This window comes from Apaloderma vittatum, unplaced genomic scaffold (genome assembly GCF_000703405.1).
Source record: "Apaloderma vittatum isolate BGI_N311 unplaced genomic scaffold, ASM70340v1 scaffold40883, whole genome shotgun sequence".
In the NCBI taxonomy this organism is placed as follows: Eukaryota; Metazoa; Chordata; class Aves; order Trogoniformes; family Trogonidae; genus Apaloderma; species Apaloderma vittatum.
In genome coordinates, this window is record NW_009709474.1 from 25,212 (window position 1) to 43,296 (window position 18,085).

Here is an 18,085-nt window from a genome sequence, read left to right on the forward strand (position 1 = left end):
AAAAAAGGGACATCAAGCTCACCTCCCTGCCCTGCCTCATAGCACAGTGAGGTGACCAACTTGATTCACGCGCTGGCAGGGAAGTACCAGCTGAGGTAGAGCAAGGGCAACAGCCTCAGGCAAACGCTTTCAATCTTACATGTTTCACCTGTTAGCTAGGAAGACTGTAGCCAAAATATCAATCAAATGGGTGTCTGCTCGCTCTGTAACAAATCTTGACACCATGTAGGAGGAAACCATCCTGTTTCCTAAAGCCATTACTCTTAGAACAGCCAATTATTCTTAGATTTCTGTATCTGACTTCATCTTTTTCACCCTTTATTTCCCCTGTACAGTATTTTAGGCACTGCCACCCTTTTCTCTGCAGCTCACTCATAGCTTAGCCTAGGACAAACACAACATCTCACAGTTAACAGCATGGTCTGCAAGGATTCATATCTTGCACAAGACAGTTGTTTCAGAAACTGCTTTTAAGATCTTTAAGAAATTAAGAAAACATCCTTTGCTTTCTCCTTGTGTCTATGGCTAGGCAAGGAGAAAAATCTGTAGTATAATTAAGGAAGATACTGAGTTTGTGCACCTGTCGCTAAGGAAGAAACTGATCTACTATTTCAAGCAAGCGGAGGATTCCTACATCAAACGTATTTACTCATGCACAATGACAACGGTAGCATTGCTAAGGTCAGCAGAGCTCTATAGCGTCAGCAAGAATAGTTTTAGAAGCGGACTCTACCAAGATGGGCAAATCCATTGCTTTCCCTGTACAAAACTATAAAACTAGAGCAGCCAACAGTGCTGCACTGATGCAGGTGAAAGACAGAGGTAACTCTCCTCAGAACTGAATCCCATGTTTACCTACTGGCTGGATTTTCAGTCCTAAATTCATCCTTGTTCAGCCGTAAATCCCTTGTTAGGCTCTGGCCACATGTCTTTTTAAAACTCCTAATTCTGATCAGCAGTCTGCAAATTTGTCCCCCAGAACTGATTTTGGATTTAACAAACATCCGATTGGGATTTTATTGCCACAGATTTTGCAAGGAAATGGAGGAAAGCTTGGAAAACAGATGGGAAAATTAGGCTGAGATGATAAATTTCGGTTTGCTATGGTGATGAATTAAAAGGTGATGACAAGTATCCACTCCATTCAAATGCTCTAAAATCTGAAAGGGGCAAAAAAACAGGCAGCTCAGACTTACTTTTTAGATTGCTGCCCAAGATTTGTGGTATTGGGGCCAGGATTCTCGAGGAGATGACAATGGCCACCTGGCGTGACGCTTGGGGAGAAGGCCCTCCAGCAGGCATTCTGAAGTGTGATCCAGATCCTGGAGCAGAGTCCTACTTCTCTCAGTTCAGTGCAATGTACCAAACCTTTATTTCCCTCTGAATTATGCATTTATATCTGAACTGTTAAGAAGTTAAAATAATTTTATTAAATTCTCAATAAATATTACATACAGTAGGAAATATCTGGATAATTTACTTTGCACTAGATTTCAATAAAGAAACATTACTTTCATTGCAGTGAAGGGAGTTGTTGCAATACCCAACTCAGCTGACATTTCAGTGATTTTTAAATTCATTTATACACAACGTAAACTTATGTGGTAGGTAAATTCATGTCATTTCTATAAATACTTCTGGAAAACTTGGCAACACAAAGAAAAATCCTCTTGAGAGTTACTTCAGTGAAAGATGCTGTATGCCAGTAAGAAAGGTAATTGCTACTGGTAATGTACTTTGCGTATTCTATAATAATGTTCTTATATAACCAAATACAAAAAGGCAGTGACAATGTATCCAGCCCTCTCTCTCCTTTTCCATCAAAATGGTCTACCAGTTTTTGCTGCTAACTTGTGGCACTGTGATTTCTAAAGGCAAAACATCGAAGACAAGATGCACAAAGGCATTAAAATTTTTATGTTAAGAGCAGGGAAGACGGAATAATGAAAAAACATAAGGAAGTCATAAATATCATCTCGGAAAAAGTGGATAAAAAACATAAAGTGGAAGAGCATTTCAAGGAGACCTTACCTTTATGTATAGCACAAAGCTGTATTTTTCACATCAATATTCAATTTTAATGATGTCAATAGCATGCTGGCAGGGGCAGTAGGAGCCAATACCCCATGCAGCTTTCCAAAAATATTTAGACAAGGCAAACTGAAGACTAACATGAATTCCCAGTACAACCAAGGACCATCTAAGCATGGGTCACTCTTTTAACTTTACTGCCATCAGTATGCAGGATCAAAATTACTGACTCAGCACACAGACAAAATTTTACTACTCCGGTTTAAAAACAGGGCACATCTCCAAGATCATTACACTACCAAAACTGTACTTCAAATTGTGTTTGAGATGAAGCTTAGTCTGCTGAAATATAAAAGAAGGGGTGGGGAAAAAAAGGGAAAACAAGAGCAGCTTCTTATTTTCTGTCCTTTGGAAGGGCTCATGCTATGACACAGAAGCCCCACAGCAGAAGAATTTATTTTTTAACAAAAACCTCCTATAAAATTCATGTCCTTTGCTGTTTTCCAGTAAGTCTTTGTTTCTATGCTACCAAAGGCCAAGGAATGTCTGTCTGGTTGCCTGTCTAGACTACGCCTAACCTCCTGCTCCACAAAGGTACCCAAGTGAGCTCTGAACTTGTCACATCCCAGAGCAATCCCCCTCACACAGCGCTCACTCTGCTACAGAGCACAGCTGCTCTGCATCAGCCACATAAGGTCTACATAAAATTGCACTGTACTGTGTGGTTCATTACAAATGTATCCTAAAACCAGCAGTAAACACAGCTAATAACAGTATGCATCTCCTTATAGTGTGTTCTCACACTTGTCGTAACTTTTTGCATGTCTGCTAGGAATTACAATGATCAGCAGCGAATAAAACAGTAACTTTAATAATTGGCTTGCATATCTAGAATAAACCTTATCAGGATAGCAAGATAATCTCCGTTGCTGAACTGAGCAGGGCTAAAATCAGAAGTTATTTCCTACATGATCACAGACATTAAGAAGAAAGCTTGCTGTAATTGCTTTGTACTTAATAGTATGAGCAGGCCAGTAATACCATGTCCATTTCCTCATTCTTAATTGTATTTCTTCATTTTTTTCAGACTGCATCCAGGTGTTTTTTTCTTGTCAGAGCATACTCTGGATGTTCCCTTGAGGGGAAAGAGAGTCTTACTAAAAGCATATTTAGCACATACGGAAATTCAGTAATGGCTCGTTTATTTCTTTTCAAGACTATGGTCAGAGGTCTTTAGATCCACTGCACAGCATCTGTGTGCATAAATAATGGAGTATTACATTCACTGTGCTTCACAATGTGTGGCATAGAGAAACATACCTGTAACTACACCTTGAAAAATAGTTTTCTTGTACAGCTCTTCCAGTTTAGATAAAGATACTTCACACTCTGGAAGGACATGCTTGTAGGGATTGCTGCTATTTGAGTTGCAGACAAACTGTTTGTTTAAATGATGCTTTGCCATCTAAAGAATCTGGAAAAAAACCTTTTTGGTGAAGGTTAGAAACTGTTTATGATAGGTGAAAACATTACACCCTTTTCTGCACCAAGTTCTTGTTACTGAAAAGGCTAATTCAATCATCTGCAATGACATTATTTCATATTCATCTGGCACCCATTTTTCTGAAAAAAATTCCCTCATTTACTGAAAAAAATTGAAAGCTTCAGCTGTCTCAAAGATTGTAAAACCTCATTTTCTTCTCCTTTTAGCAAAATCAAGAAAATGTTTTATTTCACTTCTTTCCACTTGAGGTGCCTTGTCCCTGTCTGGACCCCAGGTACCACCATGGCTGCTCTGTCCCTCCCCTCCTCAGATAGACAGAGAAGAGAAAATGTAACAAAATGCTCCTGAGTCACAAGGACAGGGAGATCACTCAGCAACTACCATCCCTGGGGAGAAATAAATTCAGTTTATTACCAACCAAATCAGAGCAAGGTAATGAGAAATAAAATCAAATCTTAAAAATACCTTCCCCGCACTGCCCTCCTCTTCCCAGGTTCAACTTCACTCTTGATTTCTCCACCTCCTCCCCACCAGTGGGATGGGGAATGGGGTTGTGGTCAGTTCCTCACATGTTTGTCTCTGCTGCTCCTTCCTCGTCAGGGGAAGGACTCCTCACTCTCTTCCCCTGCTCCAGCGTGGTGTCCCTCCCATGGGAGATGGTCCAACATAAGTCCTTCCCACATGCTGCAGTTTTTCACGGACTGCTCCAGCGTGAGTCCTTTCCATAAGGTTCTGCCAGCAGACTTGCTCTAGCACGGGCTCCACACGTCCTGCCAGGAGCTCGCTCCAGTGTGGTCTTCCCATGGTGTCACAGCCCCCTTCAGGCATCCACCTGCTCCGGCGTGGGGTCCTCCACGGGCCAGAGGTGGACATCTACACCTCGTCACACCCCTGGGCTGCAGGGGGACAGCCTGCCTCACCATGGGCTTCACCACAACTCAGGGGAATCTCTGCTCCAGTGCCTGGAGCGCATCTTCTTCTCCCTTCTTCACTGACCTTAGCGTCTGCAGAGCTGCTTCTCTCACGTATTCTCACTCCTCTCTCTATCTGAAGTTGCTGTTGTGAAGGCTTTTTTTCTTGCCTTCTTAAATATGTTATCACAGAGGTGATAATTCTGTTGCTGATGGGTTCAGCCTTGGCCAGTGGTGGGTCTGTCCTGGAGCCAGCTGGCATTGGCTCCACAAGACACAGAAGCTTCTAGCAGCTTCTTACAGAAGCTACCCCACCACTGTATACCCTGCTACCACAACCTTGCCATGCTAAACAATACACCACTTAATAAATCATTTTAAATGTAACAAGCTATTTGCCAAGGCTTAAGTATATCTTCACTGTCCACTGTCAGAGCATTTATATTTAAAAACGAAAATCAATTTGGATATCACACTCCTATTTGAAATTTGGACTTAATGACTGCAAATAAAAAATTAAAATAATTTATGTTTTTTCCAGCTTTACTCTGCATTTGAGAGAGACCTGAGGATGCAAGTTGTATAGTTTGAATTGCTTCTTTCACCTCATCTTACAATACTCCAAAATTATCTACAGTAAGTCTTTATCCAGGCCATACCAGAAAGGGCCAACATCAGGATGAAAGCTAAAGCTGAAAAAGAAGCAGGCATGTATAAGAATGTGGAGGGAAACATGGTCAGTCCACGTTTCATGTTGCTGCTTTGAAAACTCCTAGCTATGCCATCATCAATCTCATCAATGGAAAAATCTTCTCCTAATGCAGTCACATAACACACACTTTCTTAAGTTCACTGTACACATAAAATTTAAAGGGTGGACTGTAAAAGCAATGAATGCTAAACGCATTAATAATAGAACAAAAAAGAAAGTCTCTTTATGGTATTCATTCTTATCAACTGCCTAGCAGTACAGTATATTCAACTCAGCTGCATTTTCCCAGTGCAGAGGAACTGAATGCTTTAGAAATTGAAGTACAATAAAGATAAAAGACATTATTTTATTTATAAAAGATTTACCTAATAATTTACCAACATAAATTTTCAAGTTTTCTAAACATATTAGAAATTAATAGTTAAGGAAAAGGGTGGAAAACACTTCAGAGAAGGAATGAATTGTGGGAAAGTTACATACAATCAGGAAGTGGATGTGGGGCATTATATCACAATGCAGCATCTCTTATCTCTCTCAAGGCAGAAAAGTCAACTCAATGCAGCTAGAACTATACCCTGATAGAATCTATTAAATAGTCTCCACATCTATATTTTTTGCATTGCCAATATTTCCCATCTTTAAGCGTGATTTGAGGATTAAAAATTGTCCTTTTTTTCATCTTCACATTCACACATACTCTTCCATTTTTGTAGTTCCTGAGAATTAGTTATCTTCCATACTTCAGCAAAAGACTTCAGCTTTTTTCTGGGGAGGGAAAAATATCAGTCAAAACATGGAAACTTTTTTAAATTAAGCACATGAAACCTTGAAAGCCCTACAGTCATCTGCAAAATTCTATTCACAGTCAAAAATGGCAGCCTGCATAGCTCAAATATTACATGATCTTTAAGCAATTCGTTAACATTTTCCACTACGTATTGTATTATAGCTTTAGGACAGTCAACAATTTAATTTTATAACTAACTTGCAGTACAAGAAGCATTGACAAGATGAAATAAAACACTGAGCAAGAGTAAATCATTAAAGGGAATAAATAGAACTGTAGTTTAATTTTTGGCATTGAGTTCCTACGAATTCATACTTGTAGAATCATAAAGGGATAATGCATTTACAAAATCAATGAGTACACACAGCAGTCCTATTTTCATTTTAGATTTTTTTAATTTAAGAAGGGCTCGTAAGAGCTGTGACAAATAAGAACAAGACATTTAAAATGGGTTAACACACATTCCTGACGACAAAGATGTCAAGACTGGATGGAATTACTCAGTGGATTTTCTTAAATATTATGAAAGTGATTTAAAAAAATAAGACAAGGCAGCTGGCCTGTGAGTATTGTGACAACACAAGTATACTGCTATGAACAGGTCTGAGTTTGATTCTCAAGATCATGATAATTTTTATTTCCTACCACAGATATACCATACCCATTTTAAAATGTCTCTTCTGGGAAGAGGTGTAGAAGAATACTTTGACATTTAGATCACATCATGGCAATAAGTCAAAATAAGCAGGAATACACAAAATAAAATCTTTCTCTAATTACCTACGTAGAAGAATTAGAAAAATTAAGAATTACGTAATACAATAATGAAATTAAATCATCAGATACATCTGATGTTCTTGAATTTTTCATTGACTTGAGCTCCAAGTTTATAAAGAAGGATTAAGTTCCCTGCAAAGCACATGCAAGAGGTCTACAATGAAGGAACAACCTGGTACAGGTCAAATCCAATGAATTAGCAACTGCTGTGCGTTGGACATCCTTTGTCCCCAACCCCCTATGGTGCTAGCACCATCTCTCATGAAAGGGGGAGGCAAAAGTATCCAACTTCAGGTGTGGTAAGCCAGTTTGGGAGGCAGGGCTGCAGTCTGAAGGTTACCCCTCTTCTGTCAACTGCTGCCAGAATCAAGGGCTTCCTGCTCTTCTTGCTTCCACTCTTTCTTTCTTCAGACAGTGAAAACTGCTCATGTGTAAGACCAGGAAACTGACCTTGTGTGGTATGAGCTGGAGAAAGTACAACTTCTCATCTGGGTCAGGTCCCTGGCCTGACCTCTTTTGTGGTGGTGCAAAAACCAGCCCCATCACCAGGGAGCAAAGTGCAGGGAGCATCCCTGCTGTGGGGACGTGGGAGAAGGGCCGGAGGAGCCTGCAGTGGCATCGCTCAGGTGGCAGCGGGCTGCAGCGAGGTGTGGGGCGCAGGTGCTGCTAGCCCTTAGGGATAAGTCAGGATAAAAAGGATTCATCACAGCTTTACATTAAGTATTTGTTCTTTTTTTCACTTGAGGAGTGCAAGCAAATTACATACCGAAAGCTAAAATACAGATGGTAGCCTACAGGTTCAAAAACCGACAAATGTGACAAAATGAAGTCCCATAATTAAGATCGTCTAGCCAGCCCTCACTCTGCCCCTCTATGGGCACTGCACCTCAGCTTTCAACCACATCACCACACACTATTTTTAACGCTCATAGGTTCTGCATGCAATTAACTCTCTTTTCAACAACAGAGACATGCTAGAGCTCCATTTGTGCCCTGTCCAAGCAAAATGCTAGCATCATTTTCATAGAAAGGTAAGACAAAGGGACATATTATATTATTTCACAGTTTAATTTTATTACACAGTAACTCCGGCCTTCCAGCTTATACCACCCTCATCCTTCTGAATAACAATTTTTTCTTGATCTTAGAATATTACATATCCTATAAACACAGAGTTAAGATATTGATAGCAATTTGTTGTTTTTACTTTTATCAACTATGGACTATTATTTCCAGGTAACAAAGGGTGCCACATTTTCTTCCCCATAAACTGTCATGCACCTTCAATGGAATGTTTTTATTTTGCTTTCTTAAAAGGTGCTAGAAACTGGTGTTAAGTGCTAAGTGCTGTTAAATTTCAAAATAACTGCTTACACCTATAAATAATCAGTATTTAAAATTTTCTGATATAAAATTATTCTCTCAGGATTAGTTATGATTATCAGATAACAAAAATTTTTTTTTTTTACATCTAAAGGGCTATCTGAATTTCGCAAATAGGACTGCTGTTGAAAATAGTAACAACAAAACAGTCAGTGGAAATGAATACGAATACTAGCATATATTTATATCCAAGCTGTGTTCATAACATTAAAGGCTTTATAAAGATGATGCTGTTAGATACACATGGGAATTTTCATAAGGTACATATGCCCCTAAATGAAAATTCCTTATCAGGAAAGCATTAAAATCCCCAGTTTTCCAGTAAAATTTTTGGGAGGGGCAATCAAAATATATTAAAAATATTTATTTTTAGTTAAACCAGAAGAATATATGCATTTCCTCCCACGATACAGTATGCATCACAATATAGTATTTGCCATACGAAAATAAAATTTATCACCAATACTAGGCTCAATGTGCGTTTAGTGTTTTTCAGTCTTGTTTCAGAGGGCAGCTATTAACCTCTAACATAACAGCTAACTAAAAAATCTAAAGTTCCTATTGAAACGTGTAGCAAAATTCCTAAGTACTTTTTCCACAGTTTTGTTTCACTATCTATTCCTGGAAGGGTAGGAGGATATCTGAAGTAGCTCTTACTGTTCTTTTTCATGCACATTGTGTGAAATGCTCTCCAATTCACAGTTAAATTTTCATTACTGAAAAAAAAAAAAATCACAACTGTTCTGACCTTTTCATATTCACTGTTGTCTCCAACTCCTTTGATTTGTGAGCTGCCTTCTTCAATATTTCTTCAGGAATATCTGCCAGTTTGGCAACATTGAGCCCATAACTCCTTGCAGAGACTCCTTTAGTTATTTGATAAAGAAAAGTGATAAATTCAGGATTCTCTTCATCTTCATATCCTAAAAAAAATAAAACCCAAATAAAAAACTACTCTATTACATTAATAAAATGTAACAGGCCGAAGACTGAAATGGTCTCATTATCATTCATACTTCCTGTGTGATTTATTTCATTGAAGAAAAATACTTCCTTGAGACCGTACATTTTACCCACCCATTGTGTGACTGAAAAAACTCTTTACTGTACTTTTACCTGGTGTCTTATATTAAGCAGACTTCTGCATGTGTAAACTTAGAATCTTAGCATATCAAATACCTTAGTGGGGCTGTAACTGGGATATTGCATCTCATGTTTGCTGAGCAAGGACAGAATAAAGGAAGTGTCAGTAATTCCACAATTAAGAAGTCCATAACTACAGCACAACAACAAGTTTGCTGCCTGCCAGGAAGCTAGGAGACATACAAAATGCTTAGGAAAAAACAAAGTTTAGGATGGCAGATCTTCACTAGGAATTCTTTCTATTCCATGACCATAAGATGAGAATATAAGAGTCATGATTATAAATGTAATGACTCCTTCTTCTTCCTCTTCCTGACGCCCTTGTTGCATCTTTGCACAATCTAAAGCTGGCGTAAAGACTGGAAAACCTATGGGGTCAGTCACTGGCATTCATTCTTCTGTCTTAAAAACACAAGTTTTTGGAAACAATGGAGATTTCCATAAGTCCTGATAACTCAAGATGATTTGACCTAAGTGGTCCAAGCCAAAAATTGGAAAAAACACAGGCCATAAAACTCTCCTTAAAAAAACTCAATTAAAATGTTAAGACATTAACAAACTAAAGACACAGGCAGAGTAAGAAACATAAATGTGTTGCTGCTCACACACTGTGGTACTACACCTATTATGCTTTCTGTAGCAAAACACTGTAGACTACATATGGCCTGAATGTTCAGGTCAACCAACACTGAATGTAGAAATACTGAAGCAGCACACTGAAACATGAAGTATAGTGTTTCATGGACACAACAGTTAAGGAATAGTAAGTTCTCAATATTGGTAACATCTCAGTTGCCTGGGAGTATCAGAGATCACCAGTTCAATTAATGAGCTCTGTGAGCGTACCTAGACAGTGCTCACCTAACCACAACATTACACTGAACTACCTGTGCTCAAAGATAACATGTATTACAGTGATTTCAGCTTCTAATATTGAACAAAATACAAAAGCTGAAGTCTCGCTCTAGTCAAACCCTAAATTTTTTAACTAAGTCTCCCCAAAACATTTAAAAAGTGATAGCTTCTATATTTAAGCACATTATTTAATGACAAATACTAAAGTGCTCTGTCCTGAATAGTTTACATTGTAAGCAGATACTACAATATTAAGAATGAATTAGGAGGGAGGTTAATAGCAAATACCATGTCAATTCCTGAAAAGAATCCTAGAACAATTCAGGGAATAGGTCATTACTAGGCAAAGTGGGAAATCCAGAATAAAAGCAGAACTGTCAAGCACAGTAGACAACCTGATATATTAAAAAAAAATCAAAACGGTTTGTATGAAGGGAAATTCTACATCACAAAACTGTTGTTAGTTTGAAATCCATGTAAGAGATCCAGTGTATAAACCTCATACAGGTTTTCAAAAGGCTTTTGACAAGAGCGTTGCATCAAATGCTCTTCTGAAAACTAAGCAGCCATAATCTAAAAGGAAGGTGCCTGCATCTGCAAATAATTGGTTAAAGACAGGAAACACGGTAACAGTCAGTTCTCACCATGAAGGTGATCATCACTGCAGTTAGACAGAGCTGCTCAACATACCCATTATCAAACAAGAAAAAGAGTTAAGGAGTAAGATGTCAAGTATTACTAAAATTACTAATTCAGAGCAACAGTGACAAGAAGAAAAAATGCTCTAAATCTTTAACCTGCTCTGGCAGTGGGCTGGACTAGGTGATCTCCAGAGGTCTGTTCCAACCCCTAACGTTCTGTGATTCTGCCTGGTAAAACCAGAACTGAAGGGGATTACGATAAACAATCTATGAAATTATGCATGGCGTAGAAAGGATGAACAGAGATTATTCTTCTGTCTCTTCTAATTCAAGAAATGGCACCCTGAAGTGAAGCTACTTGGTGTTTCAAAAGAGTTTCAAAACAACCAAGAGGAAGTGGTTTTTCACACACCGCAGTGGTAAATTTTGGAGCTCATTGACACACCAAGATGAAGATGCTAGAAGTACACAGGGATACTCAGAGATACTAGACAACCTTGTTGAAATGAAATCCACTGAAGATACTAAAAAAGTGGAAAAACATCTAGCTTTAGAAGGCCTCTAAATAGCAAGTGTTTGCAGAGAGGGAGATCTTGCAGAGGAAGAAGAGTTGCTGTATGTTTTGTCCTCAATCCCTCCCTCCCTAATCCTTTGTATTTGGCTACTGTGAAAAGCCGCACACTAGGCTGAGCAAATGTTTTATCTGACCTAGCCCATCCTTGTATTAAATATTGAAGAGAAATGGTTGTTCAGTTTTTGAGCCCCTCAAAATGAGTGTGTATACTCCAGGGAGTTTGGATGTATCGCTTTCATATTGAGGTTTAAATGACCACAACAATTTTTCGATTTCTGCCTATAACTATAGTGCCAGAATCTCAGATCGATTTATACTGTACCTTTTTGTTCAGCACTTTCCTCTTCATTCACCAAGAAAGCCATGTGGTAATTACCGACCTTTTCTGGGTACACCTTCTCTAACTCACAAATTGAGGGATAGTGGGTGACAAACAGTGTCAGTGACTCCACCTGCACAGTGAAATAGACAAGTAAGAAGGTCTAGCATTAAATGTTATTTTTTTTTAACACAGCTGCATAGGCTCACTATCCTTAATCCATAGCCCTTTGCTCTGAGTTCAGGCAAGACATATTTCTAAAAGGAAATACACACCATGTCAAAGTCAGCCTACCATAGCACAGGTTGAAAAAACAAGCATGCGTCAGATTGAATACTTACATCTTTAATAAAATGTTCAAGTGTAGCATAAGCAATGGCGATTCCATCATGTGTGCTAGTTCCTCTTCCCAATTCATCCAAAATTACCAGTGATCTTGAAGTTGCTTTTCTTATTATCTCAGCAGTATCTGACAGTTCTTCCATAAAAGTACTTCGGCCTTTGTAAATGTTGTCTGCTGCACCCATTCTGTAATGGGATACAAAAGAGATTAATTTATTATGTTCAAATAAATGCCAGGTAACACTGAAAAAAAATCATTATAATGAAACCATTTTGTTAGAAATCTCTTCTTGCTGCTCCAAGAAGAGCAGAAAAGCCCAGTCAGAACATTCACCTTCTAGAACAAGCTACTGCTTAGAAAAAAAATCAGTAACACATGGTTTAGATGTGAGGGTACTCTAAAAGTCTGAAAGGTCCAGAGGTATTATTAGGTAAGGGCTTGCATGCATTTCCCAGGCCAATATGGTGGGCTGACCCCATAGCTATCTGGGGGAGGTCAGCTTGTAGGGACAACAGATTTTTTCTGGGCTATCGGTAATCTAGTCTCAATGTAAATCCACAGATAGAAATCTCAGCATTCCATTTCAACTACCTGAACTGTGGGAGAAAGAGGAGGTAGACAAAGGGGTATTCCTTAGAATGCAATTCTTGACAAACAATACAAGGCAGCCTGCTCTTCCCTTAAAAGCATCCAGTGAATTCAGCTCATAAGCAACAGTAGGCATGAAGATGGATTTTACTATTTTGTTTTAATTCAGCCATCTAAATTTGTATGTTTTTTAAAGGCTAACAACACCTGGAAGTATCAGTTATTAGCATTTCCATGTAGAGACAGATCAGACACTCCTGCGACCACGTATTCATGCATCCAAACAGATACTGTAATTAGTTCATTCAGGCAGTAACAAGGTAAAAATTATCTCCCCTAATACACAGTTACTGAATCTTACTAGCATGGTTAAACATGATTTTAAGAGAATGATTCCTCTCTTCTTCCTTTTACACAACTGTCCTTGAACTTAACAGCCTCCATGTAGGTGAGCTGCTCCTCTGCTCCACACACAAATTCCTTCACGTTTTATGCAACTCTTTCAGCAGCATTTCAAACTCATGCGGCCTTTAATCCTCAAATTCTGTCTCAAATTGTGAAATTTCAGTTTTCACCTCAGACACCTGTTGGTAATTCACCTTTTTTTTCTTTTCTTCTGCAGCTTTCTTTACCTACTCAATTAATAGACTTGCTACTTAGAAGAAAGAACATATTTTTTTTCCATATATGCTTTTTAATTACATTAATCACATTACAGTATCATTTCTGACTCATGGGCTTAGCATATCACATCTTCAAACGCAACAGCTGGCCACAACAGTATTTAAAGCCAATCAAAACCTTTAAAGAGAATCCCAATATAGCTTCTTTTCTCAGTCTTTTACTGCACGTCTCTCTGATATAATTGCTTCTGTTGCTCACAGAAGCACTAGCAAGATAGTCATCTTCTTACGAGTACCTTAAAATTGTTAAGAGTAACTAACTATCTAGTTGGTAGTCTAGCAGGTTGGACCCAGTACAGCTATAATTTCTAGATATTCTCTAGCTCCTGTTGTGGAAATTTGGTATGGTGGCATGCATAACTTCATAATACAGAAGTCTTCAGATACAAATGAACCAATTTTGTCTGGAGGTGGGTATTATGATACTTATGGATATTATGATCAAATTGAGTGTTTTGATTTCATTGAGTATGTGCTTACATACACACACAGTAGGTATGCTCCCATATAATCCAGAAGAAAGGTGATTTTGCATATCAGCTAATTAAACTTTACATGAATTTCACTGAACTAAATATGTAATTCAGGATACCAAGCCACTGTGAAATGAACATTTTATTAAATCACTTACTACTGTAATCCTTTTAAATACTGAGTTAAGAACTGTGAACATATTACTGACTTTCTCACAGTGCCTCCAGCAGCCCAGTCCCTCTCCTAGTGTGGTTCAGACATTATGTACTACTGTAAAATCAACAACTGTCCCTTTATCATAATATTGCACAGATCTACAGAGAACAATATAACTTTAAATATAACACTATTAATCACAAATAAATTCTCCAGAATGACAAACACTTTTTATGTCCAATCAATCTCTGGCTCCACAACAGGCAACTCTAACCTTAGCTTCCAATCCTAGGATTATCAGTATTATTATTTTATCATTTTCATTTGGCTTTTCATTATAGACACATCGTCTAACGGGCTGTCTCTTCTGCACCTAGAATGATAACAGAGTTCTCAGTTCTATTTTTCTCTCTGATTGCATCATTTCCACAGAGCCCTCAATATCATTTAGACATTTAGGATGTAATTTGCATTCACAAAGATAATTTTCAAAACTCCCTCACTAAATGCCCAAGATACAAAAGAAATGAGTGTTATCCTTCTCTTGTTGCTAAGAACAGCTGCAGAAGAAGCCTTTCTTTTCAGCATCTTAAAACATTCAAATCTGACTCAGGCTTATCTACAGATTAAAAAAAAAAAAGCATATTTTTAAATGACATAAAACCACTTCACTGCCATTCTTTGGTAATGAACAAAACTGTTTTTTCTGCCTCTGTCATTGACACCAGAAGAATCATACTTATTTTTTAAACTTACATGATAAGCAATATTATCCCAGAAACAAGTAAGAATAACTAGTTTAATGTGGATGATTGCTTTCTAAAACTAACAGTTAATATGCAGCAAGGCATCACTCCCCAACTGCATGCTTTATTATTCCTGATATGATAAAAGTTTTTGTCTCAAAACACCTATTGCTAAAACAATTTTTTTCTTTAAAAAAAGCAATAAATCCCACTAAACTTCTACAAGATTCGGTTGCTTTGAATTTACATTTTAATGTAGCTTGCCTTCAAAATTATTTTATACATTAAAACATTACACTTTTTCCTGTAATATTCTGCCCACGAGGAGTGTGCAGACATCCAATGTGAAGAATGCCTCTTTAGTGCTGGCAAGAGATCCATCAGCTCCTCAGAAAACGTAATTTGGCTGGAAACCACTTGTTATAATGTCTCTTTGACATCAAACCAAATTTCATAAAATTAAAAGCTCTTCATCTTATAATGTTCGACACATTTATTATGTAAAGACAAAAAAAGAGGAGGTATTACCTCTTTTCAGTGCTAGGTTTCAAGTAGTAAAGATTTCTGTCTACAGTGTCAGAAAAAACAGCAGGGAGGCAATGTTTTGATAAACTAATTTTTGGAGGATAAGTTAGATGATATGTAGCTTTATGTAAACCAGCAGCATTATATGCTTAACCTATATGCAACGCCTTAGAAAGATACAGACTTCCTTATTGTGCAGAAGCAGCATTCAAATGGCTGCCTTTTTTTAATGTGCTCTCCTAAGTCAATACGTGCACACAGTATTGACCTTTTCCAATGCGAGTGCTCATCATCCTGGGATGATATCCTACGATATGTCTACAAATGTGGGGAATTTTTTTAACAATACGAACTACGATACCACTCAGAAACCACTTAGAACTAAGCAGCCTAACTTGTTTCCTTGCATCTCAAAAAATTTTTATGTAGTCAGTATCAGTTTAAACTTGCTCTCCACTCACAAAAACAACTTTGTGTGGCCCTTAAAAGTTACCTCCAAGCCTCCTGTTCTCAAGCTTTTGATCATCTAGACACATCTGAGGGCTCTGACAGCCATCCATGAAAAATTTATATGGTAGGACGAAATTTAAACTGAGGCCACTGAGCTCTCCTTGAAGCTCCCTCTCTCAGCATCCTCAAAAAAACAAAGTATTCTGGAGAAGGAGATGGACTTGCAAACTTGATGACTAACTACTTGATGACTAACAGTGGCATAAGAAGAACAAAAGAAACCAAGGCACCGTTGCCGAGTGCAGCAGAGAGACCCCCAGAGAACCGCATCCACCCTGTGCTAGCAGTCCAGTGGTGAAAGCGACAAAACAGTTTAAAATGGAAATTGTCTCAGTATAACAGAAGGCAGTGGAAAAAATTAATTTCCCAAGCAGAAGAATGAATCTGAAATCTAGAAGCTTCTAGTAAAGGCTCTTCTCATGCTGCCTTTCAAAAGAAGTTATCCAACATGCTGTTAGTTGGTTTGGTAATAAAATTAAGAGCACTGTGTGAACCTTGGATATTTTACTAGCATGAACCCTTTACGCTATTTGTGAAAATGACCAAGCAGTCCAAAAGCACCCAGTGGTGGCAAAAAGCAACTACACAGAACTGAACGAATCCTATAAGACTGCAAAACCTTTCCCTAAAGCCTTATTTTTCATACAGTTGTTAACATCCTGAAGCTATTTACTAATTCTCAGTTTATAGAATACCTAATGTTGAAAAAAAAGATAAACAAAATTTAAGATTTTTGATCTTGATTTTAAAAATATGCACTTGACTTTAAAAGTTCATCTGAAATACCACATAAATGAAATCCGCCTGTTGCAGAAGGAGAAATCTAATTAGTACAGAGTGTCTACATACTGCCTTTGCAATTTTCAAGAGAAGGCTTTCAGGCTTCCACATACGGTTTGTCTTCCCAAGGATCACAACTGAAGCCAGACTTCATCTCAGAATGTACCCGTAGCCAAATTATTCATCAAGAACAATTAACATTAAAAGAAAATTACTCTCTTCTCTGAGAATATCTTAACTGTACAGTGTAGAGTACTGCTCTCTCAGCACCAACAACAAAGACATTCTTTCTGTAATTCAAAGAGAACATTAAGAGAAACACAATCTATTGATAATGTGACTTCACAATTCCACTCTGTCTCTCTCACACAAACCCCTTCAAAATGTCATTTCACAGATCACTGTATTTGAACAGGAGTTAGTAAAATTCAAATAAGTAGTTTACAAAACTAAAAGATTGCCTTACAGCTATCCCTTTTTTTCTTGCATGGGACTGTTCTCTACAACACATTTTTAATCAACACTGTATAGGTAATATTTTTCAAAAGATCTCATAACAATTGTTCTGTATCCTTTAGTTTTTGCAGAAAACATGCTTCCCAACTGACGTTTCATGTGGTCTCTCAAATGGTCACAAAACTATGAGTATTAACTGAAGATGACACTTAAGAGAACAAAAAAAAATTAATGGAAGAACACAAGCACAATTCCAATACTTAGGTCGACCTTCTCGTGCTGAATCAAGCTACTGACTATCCGTTAGGCACCTAGCAAACCACATTTATTGAGACTCACAGGCTAAAAATCAAAAGCAGTTTGAAAATTCGTCTACCAAGAAAATGAAAACAAGCATCCTAAGAGGAGGATTGCCAGGCTGACTACTGCATGTCCACTTCTACTGAGGTCTCAAGAATCCCAACACCTTTAACTAAAACAATCGTTTGGCCCATGGAAGTAATTTTAAACCCTGTGTATTTCAGAAACACATGGACTAATAAGAGTTTTACAGTAATTAGAGTAGAGGTAGCCCAACTTGGATCTTTCTGGCTACTTTCTGGCTACTTTCCACATACAATGAAAATTTATCAAGTAGTTCTTTAGAAGATAGCATCTGCAAATTTGTAACAGTTTGCTGGCAAGAAAACGAAAGCTTCACACTCCCCCACAGAGTACTAGTAATGATGTACTTCATTTCCTGATTTACTTCGTTTGGCTTACTGATTCAAACCAAAAACTGACAGTAAAAAAAAAAAATTACAGAAACTGCAATTATATAATTTTAAAAAATCATTCTTATGCTAAGTATGACAGAAAGCATTATTATCAGGATAGTTATTTTTGCATTATTCACAAGCAACTTCTAAGAAGTAAATGTGTACAAAGTTCCATGGACAACAATGACAAGAAATCAGAAGATGCTCGTGACACTAACTTATTTACAGTCAACACGAACACATATGTTCAACCATCTCTGCAATCGCTTATTTGCAAATTTGAAATTAAGAAATAACAATGGCAGGTTACCCACTTTAAAACAGTTGTTGAAAAGCCTGACAGAATGCGTTACACTTTTAATGAAAAATACTTTTTTGTTTTGTAAACTATTAGTAGACATATGATGTTCTCAGTCACTGAGAAATTAA

At 37.7% G+C, this 18,085-nt stretch overlaps 1 protein-coding gene across 1 annotated transcript in view; it reads right to left on the bottom strand.

Moving 5' to 3' along the window:
• Positions 1-5,814: 5,814 nt before the first annotated feature.
• The window catches only part of MSH3 (mutS homolog 3), a 32,670-nt gene continuing 20,399 nt past the window's right edge, over positions 5,815-18,085 (bottom strand). The window contains exons 6-9 of the mRNA XM_009866929.1: positions 11,979-12,165; positions 11,641-11,770; positions 8,854-9,028; positions 5,815-5,923 (exon numbers count right to left, since the gene is read on the bottom strand). Coding sequence (XP_009865231.1) covers positions 5,815-5,923; positions 8,854-9,028; positions 11,641-11,770; positions 11,979-12,165 — 601 coding nt within the window. The remainder of the gene's footprint in view (positions 5,924-8,853; positions 9,029-11,640; positions 11,771-11,978; positions 12,166-18,085) is intronic.